This window comes from Scatophagus argus, chromosome 1 (genome assembly GCF_020382885.2).
Source record: "Scatophagus argus isolate fScaArg1 chromosome 1, fScaArg1.pri, whole genome shotgun sequence".
NCBI lineage: Eukaryota > Metazoa > Chordata > Actinopteri > Scatophagidae > Scatophagus > Scatophagus argus.
In genome coordinates, this window is record NC_058493.1 from 15,398,953 (window position 1) to 15,418,438 (window position 19,486).

At 39.3% G+C, this 19,486-nt stretch overlaps 3 protein-coding genes across 5 annotated transcripts; all 3 read right to left on the minus strand.

Annotated features, from left to right (window-relative positions):
- Positions 1–110: 110 nt before the first annotated feature.
- tradd (tnfrsf1a-associated via death domain) lies at positions 111–8,307 on the minus strand. 2 transcript variants are annotated; one of them, XM_046385965.1, is made up of 5 exons: positions 8,169–8,307; positions 4,097–4,253; positions 3,742–4,022; positions 2,778–2,925; positions 111–940 (listed from the first exon to the last, which is right to left on the minus strand). In XM_046385965.1, exons 2-5 carry the CDS (start codon positions 4,248–4,250, stop codon positions 642–644), a joined length of 882 nt encoding a protein of 293 aa, XP_046241921.1. In that variant the 5' UTR covers positions 4,251–4,253; positions 8,169–8,307; the 3' UTR covers positions 111–641. The 2 variants fall into 2 exon arrangements, with proteins under 2 accessions (XP_046241921.1, XP_046241911.1); XM_046385955.1 differs by lacking the exon at positions 8,169–8,307 and adding an exon at positions 7,872–8,019.
- Positions 8,308–9,805: 1,498 nt separating this feature from the next.
- ogfod1 (2-oxoglutarate and iron-dependent oxygenase domain containing 1) lies at positions 9,806–15,331 on the minus strand. Of its 2 annotated transcripts, XM_046385986.1 has the most exons (13): positions 15,042–15,329; positions 13,994–14,139; positions 13,856–13,902; positions 12,093–12,193; positions 11,881–11,997; positions 11,702–11,793; positions 11,488–11,616; positions 10,948–11,061; positions 10,792–10,871; positions 10,423–10,682; positions 10,222–10,350; positions 10,076–10,134; positions 9,806–9,987 (listed from the first exon to the last, which is right to left on the minus strand). In XM_046385986.1, exons 1-13 carry the CDS (start codon positions 15,196–15,198, stop codon positions 9,826–9,828), a joined length of 1,593 nt encoding a protein of 530 aa, XP_046241942.1. In that variant the 5' UTR covers positions 15,199–15,329; the 3' UTR covers positions 9,806–9,825. The 2 variants fall into 2 exon arrangements, with proteins under 2 accessions (XP_046241942.1, XP_046241935.1); XM_046385979.1 differs by having other exon boundaries at positions 10,222–10,682; positions 15,042–15,331.
- Positions 15,332–16,179: 848 nt separating this feature from the next.
- Positions 16,180–19,474, minus strand: nudt21 (nudix hydrolase 21). Its single transcript, XM_046385996.1, has 7 exons — positions 19,169–19,474; positions 18,229–18,429; positions 18,087–18,150; positions 17,916–18,005; positions 17,587–17,662; positions 17,311–17,425; positions 16,180–16,600 (listed from the first exon to the last, which is right to left on the minus strand). Exons 1-7 carry the CDS (start codon positions 19,288–19,290, stop codon positions 16,579–16,581), a joined length of 690 nt encoding a protein of 229 aa, XP_046241952.1. The 5' UTR covers positions 19,291–19,474; the 3' UTR covers positions 16,180–16,578.
- Positions 19,475–19,486: the final 12 nt, after the last annotated feature.

Genomic DNA, 19,486 nt, shown 5'->3' on the forward strand with positions numbered 1-19,486 from the left:
ATGGCGGAGACGGAGGGGGGATTAACACTAAATTGTACCTGAGGGAATTTTGTCAAAATTGTGATTTCAGTTTTAATTACACTAATGCATCAAAAACAAACATGAAGACTTTTTTTCACAACCATTTAATTTGTATGAACCCATTTTGTAGGGAAAAAAAAACCCAATAACCTTCAGTGGGCACTCATTAGCAACAAGACCCAACAGGTTCCATATACAAATTGACTTATAAAGCAGAAATTAAAAAGAAACATGATGAAAACAGTTTAAAACAGTGCATTAAACTCAAGACTCAAGCACATACTTTGAACAGTGCTGATGGGCCATTTCATCTAAATGAAAACAATCCTCAGCAATACTAATAACTGAAAATCAAAATATGAATCAATACACACAGAAGTGTTAGCATGTGTTCACACAGCATATCTGAAACATGCACACACACACACACTCTCTCTTCCTCTGTTTCACACTTTCACACACACACTTTCACACACACACACACACACAAGGAGGAATGATTTTGAACATCAATCAAGGCATACTGTATATAAAAGCAGGCAGGACCAAGTCAACTGCTCAAGCAGAGAGGACCTGTCCACCTTTCACAATGCATACATGCAGAACAAAAACACACTCAGTTACTCTCGTGGCTGTATGTCCAGAATATTTTCAGCCAGGCTGGTCAGTTTGCAGTCCTCCAGTGCTTTGACCAGCCGGCTCAGCTTGGCCGCTCTCCCCTCCGCCTGGATGAAGCGGCTGAGCAGCTGATAGGCTTGCTCATACAGCCCTTCTCGCTCATACTCGTAGGCCAGGTTGTCTATGGCCAGACCCTTCAAAGCCCGGCAGCTCTTCCCCAGGGCCCTCCCTACATTCTTCCAATGACGGCCCACTCCGTTAGAAAAGCTCTGAACATCTGCCGCTGTCAGCATTCGGTCCTCTGACGGGCCAAAGGGTAAAGGATATAGGAAAAAAAAACATGAACTAAAGTGTACTTAATTATGATTACATAAGCTCTTGTTTATAAGCATAGTGCATGTGTAAACAGTAAACATTTCCTAGAATAACTTACAGACTTGCTGAGCACCTTGTCCTTACAGGACATCAGCAGCATTGTTTTTATATAAGGCAGGCCTTTACAGCATTAAAAGAGCATTGACTGATATATTCTGCCGACCAGGAGCAACATTAGCATTTATTTTGCGTCGTGTTTGCTAACTTCCTCTGTTTACCATCTGATGCTAAGCGGGTAGCATGCAATGGGTTTATCTGAGGTCTGAATACAGCTTCCTGCTGCTGAAAACAATGCTGATGAGCGCAGTGAAAATGAACTAAAACGGTAATGTTGTGAGTCATTAAATGCAAACAATGAGCTGAAATATGCCGGTATGCTCCTTAAAGCAGAAATGAGGTTTGACACTGCATGTAACACCTCTCACATTACCTGCAGTCATTTAATCCATTGATGGTGCAAATGTACCGATTAGCACAGCTTTATGATTGTAAATGTGAGTGAATGAATACTGAATAAACAGGCGTAGTGGTGGTTTTTAACAAAGGTGGCAAATTGTCCCAGTTTCCCTTGTCCAGCAAAAAGCACAACCTTCACTTTACAAATCAGGAGAAAATGTTAATATGAGCATTTCATTTCACTTGCTGATGTAGTTCTATTTTTGTTTCAGTGTCCCTCTGAAACAAACTACACTGTAAACTACAGTACGCACTAATATTAAATACACTGGTGAATAAATTTACACAAATTAATATGTAATTAATGTTGTTAATGTGTTCCACTTTTTTGTTTCACATTAGGTTTACTTGCCATGTTTTATATTGCAGACTGAACTTTGAGGAGGCCTTCAGGGAACAGAAGTCCCTCATGCTCAGATAGTGTGTCTGAGGAAGCTAAATTGGCATGAACTGAAGTCAGATCTGAAATTAACCAAATTAGAAAATCGAATTAACTTTCAAGATATTGTAGTGCCTCATCATGTTAATTCAGCTCAACAATGAGGTCGATAAATTTAAATCAATGCAATCCAAATACATTATCTGCAGACACTAATCTCTCTTTCCCATAGACTGACCATCAATTTATGAAAAGGCTGGATTAGAAGGTCAGCTGACAAATGCACTGAATTCATATGTCTGCTGTCAGAAAACCTAACACAAGACAATCAGTCAACAAAGCTGGATGTTGTGAAACATGAATGTGGCAGCTTCTCGCATAAAAGGCAGTTTCTTTTCAACTTCTTTTCAACAGACCAACAAATCTCATAAGCTGAGGCTTGAAAGACAGTTTCCCAATAACGTAATCTCTAGACTGTACAACTGTGCAGCACTAACACACTGAATTATTGTAAAAAATAAATCCAACCTGATGCTTACTCCCACAAATTACATATTACAGTAAATTTCTTATCTCAACTCCACTTTAAGGTGCTGTTGAGCAAACTGAAACAAAGGGTTGCAAAAAAGACAAGAAATCGATTTAAATACTCATGGAACAAAATGACTGGAAATGACGCAATGCGCAACAACTGAAAGGTCGTTTAAAGTTGACAGTGTGGTTTCTTCACCATGTGTCACTAAACCATGTGCTCCTGGTGAATCTAGCGAAAATAGGACAAAGCATCTCAGAACAAAGGAAAGGTCTCTTTGCCTCATAAAAAACTACTATTTTTAATTTCTATTGTGTACCTCTTTTGGCCAAAATTTTGGCACCAAGCCTGTGATGGACACAAGTCTCAGAAGTAAAAATGGTCATCTTGACTCACCAAACACTCTGTTCTGAAACTTGAAGCAGTTGCTGGGGACAGGAGACTCTTCCTGTGTGACGGCAGTGGGCTGTGGGGCAGGACGCAGGGCCTGACTCTGCAGCAGCTGCTCCAGACGATCAATCTCCTCATCGCGCAGGCGCTCCGGCTGACACAAAACGCAAACATATTATTTTTTAGATGTGTTTGTCCTGCCACACACAGGACCCAAGTTTTGGTATAGTTTTCTTGCTCTTACAGCTCTTATAGCTGTTTACCTGAGTTCTTTATTCATGTGGCCTGACAAGGCATCATTTCACATCTGACTCGTTACTGGACTGAATACAATATGTGCTATCATCAATCTGTCTAACAGTGACTGAAGAGTGTGTTTTTCCAAGAATTTTGTTCTTTTTTGTTGTTTGTGAAGATCTTTCAGGGAATATTTTTTATATTTACATATATATATATATTTTTTGCACTGGTTCCCAAATTCATTGAGAAAAATGGAATATTTTGCAACTTGTATTAAGAAGGGAAAATAATAGAACAATAGAAACAATAATGCAATAAAAGTATTTCTATTTTATCATATTTTTGTGGCACAGTGTACTAAAACTGTTACTAGTACTACTGTAATATTTCTTTACAACTAGTACTGGTGTTACACTGCTTGCTTGGCACAGCAAATGGAGTTCAATCACAGATGTAAACAGGTTTGCTGTGGTTCTCATAGACTTACGTAACAGCTCCTTAACTGACTTTTGATCAATGTGAAAAAGTTAACTGCAGCTTTTTGTCAGCTGAAAATGACATATAGGCAAGACATCTTAATCAGCTAACATGAACACAATGTCAGGCAGTTGTGAGATGAAATAGCAATCTGGTCTGATTCTCTGCTTAAGTACTCAATGATTTTTTGACAATTTTAAACGCTGCAGCACCATCTCAAATCGCCATAGACAGGCAGAAACATGTTGTATACCTGTGACCGGTGGATGTGCTGTAAACAGAGTTCCAGCTTGTCCAGGTGGAGGTCCAGGATGTGTGTGCTGGCCTTGAGCTGGGTGTTCACTGTGAGCTCTTGGGGAAGAGCGAGAAGCCGGCATGCGTGTTGGGAGAGTGACTGATGCACTGCTCTAGAGCTGTAGCTCTCCAGGAACTGCTGACATGCTGCCACATCCACAAACTTCACCTCCACCCCCAGATAGGGATCAGCATCATGGACCTTGAGTATCTCATAACCACCCAGACCTCCAGCAGAATCTGACCACAGAATGAATGAATAAATGTTTCATCTCCATTAGGATACTAATCATGTCTAACAGATCCTAACTCACCTGTAAGTGTCAGCTTGATGACTTTGAAAACGACAAACTTTCCCTCCTGCTGGTCCTTGTAGAGCGACAGCAGATTCACAGCAGGACAGAGCGACTGCAGAAACATGACCGCACATCCTGTCCATGGCCCACGATCCACAACCTTGTCTGCCATTCTCTGAGAACAAGTTTGAGACATACAGGGCACAGTTTCAATGGAGAGCAGACAACAACAAAATGATCTTTGGTCTTTGGACAAGCTGGCCATTATCTCCATTTGTTTGGATGTGATCCTCCTCTTCATGATGTCATACATGACAACGCTTACTGGGGCTAAAGATGCTTATTTATGTTGCGTGTCTGCAGCTCTCCCCAAAACTTTCTCGCAAACCTTGAGAAAGTAGTAAAAGTATCTGTAAATCCCAAGAAAGAGATCCTTGAACTTCACAAAATCTCAAAGTGAGTACCTTGAGACATCTAATAGCCTTCTGTGATATGAGGAGATGTGAAGGCTAAGAACCATCTTCTAGACTGTCAGATTTAATGATCTTTAAAGAAAAAACACACCACCCAGTTCTGTGGCTTATGCTTCACAGTGTGTATAAGAATATGTGAAGTTGTTTTTTTCAGCTCTGCTTCCTTTTCATTTCAATTTGTTTATCCATCCAGCAGCCAGTGAACCGTCGACAGCACGGACGATGTGGTTTATTTTTCTCAGTGTGTATTTATAACATCTGTATTACTATGGCATAGACTTATTCCATCTCTCCTCTCTAACCTTGGATTACTCAGTAGAACTGACTTTAATAGAAGTGTCTGCTTTATTGTTCCTTTTAAAACTTATTTCAAAGAATTTTCAGAATTATTACATAATGCCACAGCCATTTCAGATGATGATATCGTGAGATGGAAATAAAACTAAAACCTACAAAGGATCAGATTAAATATTTTACGGCAGTGTGACAACTTGATATGTTTTCAAGTAATAAATTTGACTATTTCATTCATCTGCAGTTGATGTTTGAGTGATTTAACGTTTCAGCCTTTTGAATGAACTGTGGGGCTTGACTCACAAAGAGTGGTTTAGATGGGGCGCACATACAGTAATATGAGGGTTTTCAAGCAAAACTGCCAAACATTTACTGGTTCAGCTGCTTATATGTGAAAATTGCAATCATTAAATTATATGCACTTTTCACTATTTTCTGACATGTTACAGACTAAATGTTAAATCAATTACTCAAAATTGAAAAGAAAAAAAACATATGTGATGACAAAAAAGCTGATATTGTCAGTTACACAACCGTACTGAACTGATAATCAGATTCTTTACTTGATGAAATGTTTCATATACGTTCATCTGCGGCAGATTATACAAAATCCAATCACTTGAGCAAAATAAATCACCTCTCTAAATATAACTGCTTGGACCAGTGACAGCCGAAAAAGACGTTTCCTCCTGCAGTTAAAACCATTTTTCTGTGGCCCCTGGTTGTTGTGGCCTCACTCCACTTTTTTTTTTACCCCAACCTCCTTTTGAAACCCTCATTACATAAAAACATGTTTAATCTCAGTCCTCCCCTCCCCCAGTCCAGCCCCTAACTCTTGTACTCTGAATGAACCAATGAAGCCCGCCAACTCTCCCTTGGTGTTGTCTCCATGCACAGGATGCAGAGCACTCTGCTTGGAAAGCGCATCCTTTGAGCTGGATTATATGCATGTCCTCATATTTCACTAATACACAGTATGCTTGGCTACTGGGTCTACAGGAATCTCCACAACTTAGCCAGTATGTAATTATATGCTATACTATCTACCGGTACTCTGGAAGTACACTGTGAGATTTGTTCACCATCTGTATGAGGATTAAGTGATCATCAGGAGCTTAAAATATATCATTTAGCGTTTGCTGCCAAAAGGCAAACCTCGAGTACCGTATTCCCTGGACAGCTTGTCTGACACTTAGGTGATTCACACAAGGATGTGCTTCAGCAAATGAGTAATTTAACTTTTTTCACATGATGCAAAATGATGCTTGTTTCTGTCTGTTTTGTGATGATGTCTTTAGTGCTTCACAGCTCCAGATGCTAAACTACTAAACAGACCTGCAGATAATGAAATAAAAGAAACCCATGCACCATCATGGGTTTCCTTTGGACTACCACTAAAGATTATCCTCAGCCTCACTTGATTTGCTGACTATTTCTGATTCAATAATAATTATCAATATTTTGAAAATCATAATCAGTGTTCAAAGTGATTAAATTCTGTCCCACCACAAGCCCAAAATCCACAAAATTTGTCACTTGATAAGTGACTTAAATGAATGATTTCTCAACAGAATTATTGTCATTTAATTTCCTGTCAGATAATATCCCTTAAGTTTAAAAGCAAGCACATCTTGTTAAATAAAACTAACAATGTTAGCAGGAAGGAACATTTGTGTTTACAGTAAAGGTCCAAAGAAACAAAAAAGGTCAAATGTGTCATTTTCCAGTTAACACATTTCTTGTCCGAATGTGTACTAAATAACTGTACTGCACCCACACGTTTCCAGTCATAATGAGTGCTTAAATTGCAGCTTATGCCATGTCCATTATATATCTCTGTATTATATAATGCAAAGTGTCTGCAAACCAAGCAAACATGGATGCCTCATATTAGCCATCATCCAGATCCAACATTTAATGAATGTAGTGCTATACTGTCAACGCACACGATTTGAAACCCACACAAATCGACTCTGTAGTCAGGAGAATGTCCTGAGATGCCCTGTACTGTGCCTGTCTGCAAGTCATAAACATGGGAATCAAGTTAAAGTTGGATGAAATGATTCTGGTTATTTCAGGAAGGCACCACAATCCACGTACTAATATGACACAGATTTGTAGCTGCTGTAACCGGAGCGTGAGGGATATGTCAGGTATGTCAGTCAAGCATGGTTGGTAGAGAACGTGCCCATTTAATCATGTAGGACCTGTGTAGATGGAGCATGGGTGTGTAGAGGCTTAAAAAGTGGGTGTTTATTTTTTCCAAATCTGTCTTGAAACAATTCTCACAAGCGTATGTGTGCACAGAAAAATTTAAACAGTGTTAGCATTTCTTACAAAGAAATATTTTTCTTAAGGCAATTCCAAGAATTACAGTGTGATTTGAACTGGAGGCAGGAATCATACTCAATTAATCAATCAATGGAGAAACTTTCAACAGGAAAGCAAAATGGCCAAAATTTGGTGGATCCGGTTTGTGAGGGTTTCCTGAACAAAACAGCAATTACATTAGTCTGAGTCAGACTGCACCACACTGGCTTTAGCTGGACTTCTGAATGGATTTTTCCACACAGGATAAATACTCATCAGCTCCTCAACAAGAGCAACAATTACAGTGACTATTAATGTTTTCATGCATAACTTGCATGGGTGTGGTACCTTTTGTAAAACTAGTCATGGTTTGTAGGGCATCAAACTGGCATTTCCAGTGTCCTTTCCCCCAATTAAACAAACCAAAAACAATCAATTGCTAAGATATATTTGCAGTGTTTCTAGAGATTGTCATGGTAACTCAAATGAGAACGCACACAAACTCTACTATAACTGCACGTGACCCTAATGTCAAATATGTTATTGCCAAGACTGGTGCGAAGGATTTAAACAGCCGGCTTAACCAACACCGGTTGCGAAGCGACTTTAAGGTGCAGGCGATTTTCGGTTGTGACACGTGAAGTTAGCTAGTTACCTGCCACAGGTGTGAATCATATATCACGAGTTTTACAGCTTTGTATATTGGTTGTACCCACCGGAGAGGATGACCGTCCTTTTATAAATAGCGAATTTCAAAAGACTTGTGTAAAAACATTAAGACATAAAAGGATTTAGATTGGTTATTGTGAAGACTACAGTTCGCGCGAGTAAACCTCACGTACAGTAGACACAACTGCCGTAAAACGTCGGCCACGGTTCGACCAAACGGACAGCTCAAGCACCCTATTTACTGGACAGCTAGAAGACTCAGTACCGGACCGACATGATTTCTAAGTTTTCATTCTTTTGATTCACTGTAAAGTAATACGTGGTTATAATCCATACAAACTTACCTTAAAACTTTCTTATACTGTTCGGTGACGCTTCCTCCTACCGGATCACACCCACTGACACAGTAATAACTTCCTGAGCTACCATTGGCTGAGAAGAAATGAAAAGCGTTCTGATTGGCGGAAATCAATATGCCGCCGGAGGAAAAAATCATGACAGGAAGGAAGTTTTTTTTTTTAATGTAGGAATTCATATGTAGGGCAAAACATTTCAGTTTCGTGTCTTTAAAATGTTCGTTTCCCTCGTGTTATTCCGATTATATAAGGAGTAAAATTGAGTAAATAAAATAAAAGAGTTATAATAATCAGTGAAGTAGCGCATCGAGTAACATACTGACTGTTCAAGTGACCAAATTAGTGATACTTTAATTTATGGCAAGTTAGTGCTGTCAGTCCTAACTTCTATGTTGATGTGTTTTGATCTTCCTGTGATAGACCCAAGGGACTTGTGTTTATACAGTGTTACTATGGTTGTACAAATAGTTTCTATTTGTGTCAGAAACTGTAAACAAGGTACTGAAAGCCCATAAAAAGAAAAGCCGGTCAGTATAGATGGCACTGAGGCTGGGCAAGTTACAACAATGAATTACAAGAAAGAAACTAGAACATTTGGAACTTTTAGCCTTTCGTTACTTAAATGGGGAGTCAAGTTATTTGATCAACTGAGGATTAATCAACAACTATTTTGATAATCATGTGAACCATTTAGATCATATCAAGCAAAAATGCCAAAACTTTTTCTAGTTCTGGCTTTTCCGATGTTTACTCCATCTTTTATCCTTTGGACTGTCTTTTGGACAAAGCTATTTGAAGGCATCACCTACAGTAAAGATTTTTTTTAATTTACACAAAATTGAGTACTCATTATTTGTATTACTAATCAATAATAGTTCTGGAGATATAATTGACATATTTTTGTGTCAAACTTTAAGGAATTACAAATAAATAAAATTGCCATTTAAGGAGGTTCATGAAAGATATATGATGAAAAAACACTTCCATATGCATATTTGTATAACTTACAGCACCTATACTTAAAAACAAACAAACAAAAACAAAGCAAAACCTGATATGTCAGAAAACTTGGCTCAAATACTGTGTGCTTATATGTATATGATTATGATTTCACCACTGCATCAAAAAATAAATATATATTTTTCATTTTCATATTTTTTCATCATACAAGTCTCCCAGTGGTTGCTTTTATTTTCCAGTGAACACATAAGATTTAAAGGTGTTGCTAAGAAAAAAAATGTTTTCTTCACCAACTGACTTGTCATTAATGATGGTTCTCTAACTACACTTTGTAACACTGACCATATCAGTAGGAGATAAACTCTAACGCTTTAATAATTTCATACAATCACGCAGCTTGTTTTACTACTTTTTTGGTTCAGTGAAAAGGACAGCGCGTATCTGATCTGTGAGAGGAAGTCTGGGACAGGGCTGTCTCATCCTGTACATTCTCACCTGACTTTTCACATGCACATGCATCCACATACATAACTCCCAAAGAGCAAGTCACCATCTGTAAATGTGTGCACAACTAATGTGTGTCATGTATATATATGTGTATATACACAACACCTTGATAAAACAGAAGATAAAACAAACACATAAAGAAATCCACATGACACACACACAGATATACAGTATATATTTATTCATAGTACACAAAAGAGAAGTCATATGATGCTCTGCTGGTCGAACTGTTGGCAGAATTGGAGGAGCTTTTGTGGCTGATGTGCTTGACAAATTTGAGGGTTTCTTTGTCTCTGTAGACAAGGGCGAGGGAATTGTCCTCTGGATACACTGTCAGAAGCTGCAATGAGGAGGAAACCAAGTTAATAATAATCACTGCAGTATTAAACACATGTACAATTCCACATTATACTGTGATCAACACTCACCTCCTCATCCTCTTCATTTGCAACATAACACGTGAAGCCCCCAAACTCTGGCTGCCAGTCTATGAAATACAACTCAGGTGTTGTAACAGTCGCAATACTGATTGACAATTTGTTCTAGCTGTGCATGTGTGTGTGTAAAGACTCACCTTCACCACAAAAAGGCAAAACAAGGTCCAGAGCGTACTCTGCTCGTGCCACTTCTCCATCATGCAACAGAGTGTAGCCGCCATGAGACCATCGACGCAGTTCACCACAACATACAGGCGTGCTCAACTCTAAAGAACAAATTAAGGTCAATACACACACACACACACACAGGTGAATAGACTGAAGAGACTTCTGCACACCTTTCTCTCTGCTTGTATTTGCAGTTTGTGATTCGGTTGAAGAACCCGTGGCTTCTCCGTCACGTATGTCCTCTTGCTCCTTCTTATCCTCTTTCCCTTCGTCTTTACCCTCATCGTCGTCATCATCAGCAGGACACAGGAAGTGCAGCCGAAGGCCAGTGAAGTTTGAGAGAAGCAGGAAGAAGGCCTCTGAATGAAGCAGCTCCCAACATGCTCTCACACACTGTGGCATGCTATCCACAGAAGCCACTTCATAGCATCTAAAAGCACCAAAATAAAGAGTCCATGTAAGACAGAGAAGAAATATGCCCAACAGCACAGAAGGCATACACTGTTACCAGGTGAAGTGACCCATGAAACATGCCCCACCTCTTATTGGGCGGGCCCCTCTTTGTCCACTGAATCTGAGTGAGTCGCAGTGCTTCACTCACCTCTCTGAACTTCTCCTCCTGAGGACAGACACATAACCAGTCAATAGGACCATGTGGCTACACACAAGGCTGAAGAAAATCAGCAGGAGGTTACCTTTAGAAAACCTTTGAGTTGAATTTCAGAGCTGTCCTCAAACTCCTCCTGAATCTGCTCCTGATAGGATATGTCCAGGTAGACTGGATTGACCCACTCCAGCAGCACCGTTTCCTGTGATGAACCCAACAAACACGTATCAGCAGGAACCCAGGCTGTCTGTTAAATGAACAGTCTGACATTTTGAGGAGAAAAAAAACTTGCAGAGAGTTAGATGAGAAGATTGCATCTGTCCATTAAATATGAATTTAGAGTGAGGAGATGATTTGCTTAGATAAGATTCAAGAAGTCACTGCTCTTGGCCAAAGAAATAGTCTGGCTTATAACCCTTGTAAACCTTAAATATGTTGTTTATTCCTTTTGGTTTTTCTACAGATTAAACAAACAGGACATAAAGTGTGAAATGCAAGTGTGTTTGTAGGTGAATTGTGTTACATTTGGACGGATCTTGGCTTGCGGTTTCCTCCTAAGCTTAGCTATGTGGGTGCTTGCAGCAGCATCATATTTCACAGACAGATATGTATGTGGTATCACACTCACATCTCTGGGTAAGTGTGGGCTCCGTGGGATGGGGGCCTCTATGTAGCGTGGAGGACGTTCCAAAGATGGTCCGTGAAACCAGCCGCTCAAAGACAGGCGACACTTGTCCTCTGTCAAAATCTCTGACACCTTTGACAAAAACACAATGCATGTTACCCATCTGCAATCAAAGGCTCAGCAGTTGATAAAAAGGCAGGAGCATTTTTTTTCTTACTTGGTGAAAGGAGACTGGAGAAACTTCAAAAAGGACGAGCGTGTTCGAGGAGGGCACGAGCGACTTCACGATACTCAGTGGCTGAAAATTACCTGATGACAAAGGTGAAGATTATGTAAGACTTCTGCTGTCTAAAAGCATTAAAATACACACACGCATACACACAAAGTGGTACTCACTGTCTGTGGAGTAAAGATCGAGGGTTCCTCCATCACTGCTCTGCCAGGAAGGCACAAGATACAGGATGAAAGCAACACGTCTCCCTTCCAATTCATCATCATGACACAAAAGAACATCTAGAGGGAAGAAAAAATGTATATATACAAAAACGTATGAGAGATTAGTCACTTAAAAAAAAAAAAAAACGAAAGAAAGAGTCTAGAAAACTCACCTGTGTATTCATATCTGGCACAGGAAATATCCACCGTAGGCTCAAGTTCAACCCCCAACAACTGCCCGAGCCAGGAGCGGAAACGGCCAAACAGAACTTCCCTGGAAACAGAGAGACAGATTAAGTATATTTCATTTACTGTATTGTACTTACAGTGACAACAACGCTGGACCTTTAACCTTGTATAAGCCTCACCCCACAGACAGATTGTTCAACTGCTCAAACCTACCATGACATTTTGTTGTGGCATAAATAATAGATTATCACAAGAGGAGGCTGTTATTGTGCATCATGGTATTTATTCTCCAGGGCTGCATTTTTTCAATAGGTATCGTACAGTATAATCACAAATATGTATTTAGAAGAAATTACATGTTTCTCCTCTGTAAACACAGCTTGTCATAATCATAATGAAAGAAACTGCAAATTATTTCTAAATAAAGAAGAGGATTGGACATTATTTTGCTGTCTGGGTAATGTATGAGTCTCAGAAGCGTTGTCTTGGATTAAGACTTGACACTTAGCCCATATTGGTCCTGATTTATATGTTTGAGGTCTTCATTTTTTCTTGGACTTGGTTTCGAACAGCGAACCTCTTGGCAGGTTTGGCAGCTCTTGCCGCTCCACCATTCTACAATCACAGACTTGTTTGTAATCATTTGTTAAAAAGCTCCACCATTTAAGCTGCTGTAATAACTCAAATTGTACCAGACTGAATAAGAAAGCTTTTTCACTTTAACAGGGGCCACCTTGTGCTCACAGCTGAATCCAATTTCTATTAAATTTACTGTACAGTCCTACATGCCAAATGTTAATGCTGCCATTCAGAGGAGACATATCCCCAGTAATTAGCAGTCTGATGAAATCTCTGGCTCCACCTGGTGGTACTGATGAATAAAACCCTAAAATGTGCCACAATTACTGGGCCAACTTCAGCATTTCAGCCTTGAGATTCCAATGTCTCTGAAAATAAACAATTATTATTACAACACAGAGCCTGAGTATGATCTATGTCAAGTCTTTGTTGAATATTTTTGGAATATGTCTTGTGCGGGACTGACAGCAGCACGCTCTCTAGGTTGTTTTTTCCCAGGAAAAGGGTTTTAGAGGATAAAAGCATATTTAGCCTCATGAGCAGCACATAATATCAGCACTGGATTTACAACACTGAGCTCAGCTGCGAGCACAAAATATTTGTCCTGAATTTGAGCGGTTCTCTCAGGGTGAGACAGTAAATTATAAGTAATTTAAAAAGAGGCAGCTATCTGTGCTTAAAAGCGTTGCCTTTCATTTTGTCATGTTGGGAAAAAAAGGAAAGAACAAACACCAGTTCTGGTCATATCCTGGTTTTAAAGAAAGTCACGTCATTCAGTCAGGTATGAAATGGACCCACAGTTGGTAAAATGTCCTTTAAAGGAAAGTACATTTTTTCTGTCAGGTAGGAATCATCAATGAGCGTAATAACAACGTAACTCTTTTCACTTTAGTCCTTTTACCTTATTTCCTACCTGAGACAAGGAGCTAACTCTAACTTTTCTTCCACTTGTTCCTCATGCTGATAGAGCTCAGATTGTAAGAACCAACCACAAACCACACTCCACCTGTCTCTAAAACTAAACTCTGCCAAAAAAGAAACTCACACCAACAGATTATATTGCATGCCTTTTTATCTTAAGTCTGTGGACACTGCTGGAACTTGTGAATAAAGTATCTATCTATCTAAATAAAGTTCCCCAATGGCAGAATATCATCTATTTTTTTACCTCAGTCCTGCGATATGTGGCTCCCTTCTCTTCTTCAAGTCATCTGACTGTATGGGAACAACAACAAAGTGAAGATAATTAGACAACAACACATTCCCACTGGAATAAATCCATGAGAAGACCCGTTCAATAGGCAACCTGTTTAAATTTGTACAGATCGTTTGACTTCTCGTGAAAATTGAGCCCCAGCAGTTCTCTCTGCAGGTTCTCTAGGAAGGTCTCGCTGCTGAGGAAGTTCCTGATGATGCAGTGAGGGAAAGGGTGGCAGTCCAGGTCCAGATCTCCTGCACGTCAACAACAAAATGTTGACAATTAACTACTGCTTGTGCAAACAATCATCAGAACAAACCGAGGGCAGCTACATCTACAAATCATCTAAACTCAACTGGAGAAACAAACTCAACATATTAAAAAGTAAGGTTGGGTGACATGGCGATTTATATCATCAGAGATTTTGTCCCGTTTTGTTTGTACCTTTGTAAACAGTTAATACCTTTGGATGTAACTGACACTGAAAATCATTGAGCAGCACTGTTTTTTAATAGTAATAATGTTTGGAAAAACTCCAGAAAGAAATTCCATACGTTTGTAAACTAATTTTCTAAGAAAAACGCTACATCATTGTCAGTCAATGTTGTGATATAAAATGTCTGTAATACATTGTGAGAGAGGATTTTATTCATATCATCCACCTCAAATTAGAATGAAAGTAATATAAGCAAATTTACACAAAAAAATAGAATAGAATGGCATAGAATACCAAAATGACAGGAGCCTGAAGGGTCTGACAGACCGTCACTTATAAAAGTACATGTTGCTGGTATCTGTGGTGGTTTATAATAGTAAATTACCGTCTGAGAGGTTAAGATGGATAAAGCTGTTAAAAGGTTAACATCAAATGTCGGTAACAACGACACAAAAACGAAACATAACCCAACAAAACTGACAAAACATCAGACAAACTGATGATTGTGCTTTCAGCCGCACTTTCCATGTGCAGTTCCTCTTCACAAGATAAACGCAATATTATAACGTGTCAAGTCTATGCAAAGCAGGGCAGCAAAATACTGAAGCTAGCTGCTTCGTAGCTGATAACCTGACGAATCTGGGCGAGATCTGCTCTCCCTTTCTGACCGCCTGCTAGTTAAACCATGGGTGGTAAAGTGCTGGAGGTTTCTTCACTAACCCTGGCTGTAGTAAGTCCTCTGGCTCCATGCCTCCTTCACAGCCCTCGTCACTTGCTCGTCTTCTACGACTGAACTAAGTTGCGCTGCCTCCTCACAGTTCTTCTTTTTCTTCTTCTCTGCTCTGTCACTCTCACCCTGACGTCGTTTAGAGGCCATGTCACAAACTATCCAGTGTTAAATCAGATAATCGTGCAGTTCATGAAGAGCTTTGACGACATTTACATTAATATCGTGCGTCGCCGGTCAATGACGACGTTGTGGCGGTTGTTCCTCTTTTCCCTGAGTTCAGACTGTCAGGCGGCACTCTAAAATTGACATGGTCGCAGTTTTTAAAACAGCACATGTTAGACCTGGATTGCATACTGGTGTTTACTCTCTTATGAACTCAATGTACTTTTGGCAGTCTCACAAGTATAATCTTGTTTATCCCAGAGACAAACTGATATACTTTATTTAACCTGTGTTTATGTTCTGCTCCCTTACGTTCAACTCGGTTATTTTGCCTTGCTGAGATACAATCATTCTAGTCTATGACGTATTGTGCGTAACTACAGTCCCACAACCATAACCTGCAACAAAGCAGAATTACAAATTAAGTTCAAAGTAAAGCTAACAAGCAAGTTTTTACATACACAGTGACTAGCCGATTGGTTATGATGATTTGGTTTTGTCTGACTTTACTTATATACCATATAATAATGGTTCCCATTGTGTTCTGTGATTTACTTTACAATTGTTAATAAGTCCAAATATTCATTTTGCTTTCCACACTAACTTGATGCATATTAGTTTAAATAGTTTAAAATTTAATCAAAACGTTTAGGAGAAGACCTCAGCCTGCAAGTATCTGAATCTCTGCTAACTTGATTGTTTTGTCATCAAAAATATTTGACATTACTTTCAAAATTATTGACATTACTGTCAAGTCATTTTGATTCCCAGTGTTGCCGTTTTTTTGGTTTTTTTTAAATAAGTGCTTTCTGTTGTGACTGTGAAACAGTTCAGTAGAATAGTGCCTTCATCTCCTTCTTGGTGATCAGCAAACTGAAGTAAATCAACAAAATTAAAAATCCACAGAGTTTTACATTTACTTTGAAACACATTAAGTATTAGTCAGCCATTCACTTACTCTTGGAATTATGTAAAAACACACTCAAAGTACTGCTTTATTAAAAAGAAAAAAAAAACAGCATTACAACAGGTTAAAACAACAGGAAACTCTTCGATGCAGTTTGTTTAATCAAACATTGACCTTCTCTGAGGACATAAAACCAGATTCTTATCACACTGAAATACAGACTTGTATACTACAAAAACTGGCAAATTTTCAAGATTAAAAAAAAAAAAAAATCCCAGACGCATGACATTTCTATTTTCTTCTAACAGTATAAACACCCCTGTGATCTGTCAATATACCTGACATGACAAGCTTTTCTTTAGTGAAAACCGAGATAAAGATGAGGCCACAGTCTCTCATCTTCACTCGGACAGGGCTGCACTCACAGAGACAACCAGACGCACTTCTCCTCACTCAAGTTAGTTGTAAATGAAGTTGAACCTATAAAAAGAAACAACAATTATACAAAATTTAGTTTAGTAGTGTAGTTTCCTGCTCTCCAGCACCATCAGATTATTCTCTTGTGATATAATTTTGTTTCTCTGCAATAACTTCTTTCCCCTTTTCAGCAAATTTAAAGTCAAAAAACATTTTTCTGCACACATCAGAGGACAACACGATTTGGGGTAAAAGTGATAAAGTCAGCTACACTGCCTTGCATATTTGTGGTTTCTTTATTGATAAGATTTTTTTTGTTTAAATCTAATCTTAATGTGCTGCCTTCAGTCTTACTCTGTAAATACTCAATGTGTGTAGTATGTCTTTATTGCTTCCTTACTTGTATAAATAAGCTGTGGTGCAGATTTAGTTACTGAATTTGGAGCTTCGGTGTTGTGCTCAAACATTTCAAGAGGAAGGACAATTAAAAACGGCTCATCAAACCCAGGCGGTGCTCTTTGTACTCTTTGTGCCATCCTGCCAGCCCACAGCTGAAGCTTAGACATGCCAACAATTGAGTGCTTCCACTATGGAAGTGGATTTAGGGGCAGAAATGGAATATTTAAAAATTATGTTTTCACTAGAGCACATTGACCTAAAACTAAGAAAAGTTGTATTTTCATTACCTTAGAATACCCATGGAGTCTGCCATGTTTCTACAGCAGCTCAGAACAGACAAGACCAAACAAATGCATAAGACTAAATAAATATACCTGCTCAATAGCTGTGGTAGACTGGAAATGATTGGCCCGTATCCAGGAGCGTTGTCATACAGCTCAAACAACGGTGCTGCCACCAGCTTATAGTTCTTGGGGACAGCAAACAGCGCTGCAGAAACATGAATCACAGGTTTCAAAATAAGAAGCAATAACAGTTTTTCTTGAGTGTTTTCTTTCCTTTTATTTAAGCCCCTGAGTCCCATTTTTTCTCTGCAAAACTTCAGTAGTAAAATACCTTAATTTAGACAAGTTGCACTGCAAAATACTGACCTTTTTCCTGTAACTGAACCAGGAATAGTTTCTTGTGCTCCTTAGGTTTGGTGATGTGAGCTGGAATATAGGGATACTGCAAGACAGACAACTTAGGATCAGCACACATTAGCATGCATAGATATAAACTACATATATACATACATATCAGTGTTCTGTTTCAACCATCTGCATTAAGCTGTGGTCAGTAAGTGGTGTGTTGCAATGATTTCTAGTCTAAAGTATACTCCACATCACATTGGTTTTAGTTTTCCATCTATTAAAAATATTCATTCAGTTAATTAAATTCCCCAAACTTCTTATTGTCCCTGGCATTAGTGTACACCAACCTGTGGAGGCTCAAAGTTGGGACGCCACCAGTTGCCGATACAGTCATCGATCACCCAGTCCTGTTTCACGCCGTCCTGTCGCCCAAGGATCTAACACCCAAACAAATGTTAAAATACACAAAGTCCACAATCAAGCAAAAAGAAGCTTAATGTACGCTGTGATGAAGCCACCTCTGTCATCAGACGTTTCAGACCCTCCACCTCATCTTCTCCTGGACTTAACTCTCCCCCAGGCCTGCAGGAGAGAAGCAAACTGTCAGCAAAATGTTCATACAGGTGGCTCAAACAAGAGTCTCTCTTATTAACTACTCACAGTTTGAAGAAAGTCGTGCCAAGCTGCAGAAGTAAGACGTGAGGTAGCCTGTGTTCATGGACAATCAGAACACCTTCCACTGTCCTTCGCATTCCCATCTTATCAAACTCTTCCCGCATCCGCTGGAAACGTGCAGCCACTGAGCTGTCCTTCTCATACAGAGGCTCCTTGGTGCCAAATGTATAGTTGGTAAGAGGATATCTGAAGTAAAAATACACATATTCAAGTGAGTGATCTTGAGAATGGTCGTTACCTACATGCTATAAAAGTAAAGTACTTTGGATATGAGAAACTTGTGACAGGAATTTATCACTGTGTCCTGACATTTTATAGACCAACTCAAGCAAAGGCCACTTACCAGTCAATTAGAGCTGATGAAAAATTATTTACATTCACAATTAATCTCTTGTTTTGTCCTCCACAAATAGTTGTGTACATAAAATGGAAATGCCAGACAAATAGTGCAAAAATGCATACCACGACCTCCAAAAGCCCAAGCTGACATTGTGAAATTGCTTTTGTGACTCGATTAACTGCTCAAAATTCATATGTATTTATGTTTATCACAGAAGACAAAAAAAAAAAAAGCTGAGTGAAATAAACAAAGAGTACTACATGCTCGGTTATTTTAACCTCCCATATGATATTTATTTCAAATCACGGTTACAGTCTAATATTCTTGGCAAACACACACAATGAAGCACACATTTCCACATCATAGACACTGATGTATTGTGTCAAACATCACATTCAGTGTGATCAGTATGTCCTCGCTCTGGTAGGAAGTTTAGTTATTCTCGCATAACTCAAAGAAAATTAGCTCACTGAGCTAACGTTAGGTATGGAAGTCTTCGACAGGATGGACAGATTTAATTTGATTGTCTGAACAATTTTGATACTAATACAGCAGCATTTGCATTATTTGCCCACAGGAACTCACAGGTTAATGGTCCTCTCCAGTGTGAGCGGTTTAGCAGGCCCGCCGATGTATTTGTTCCCAAACTGAACGGTGCTGCCGCGCGGCCAGCCGGTAGACGAGCGACTGGGAGGCACGATCGACATCTCTAACGTGTGCACGACGAGGCTAAAACCTGCTGCAAATGTACGCTGCCTCAGGTGGTATTTGCTTTCAGTCTTGTTGGATTATCTAAATAGCAAAAGTATTTCTGTGGACAGTCCACAACAATTTCTCTACCGTCGTTTTCCTCTGTCCTCTTCTTCCGGGTTAGGAATGTGGCTTTGTGGACGATATCCCCGC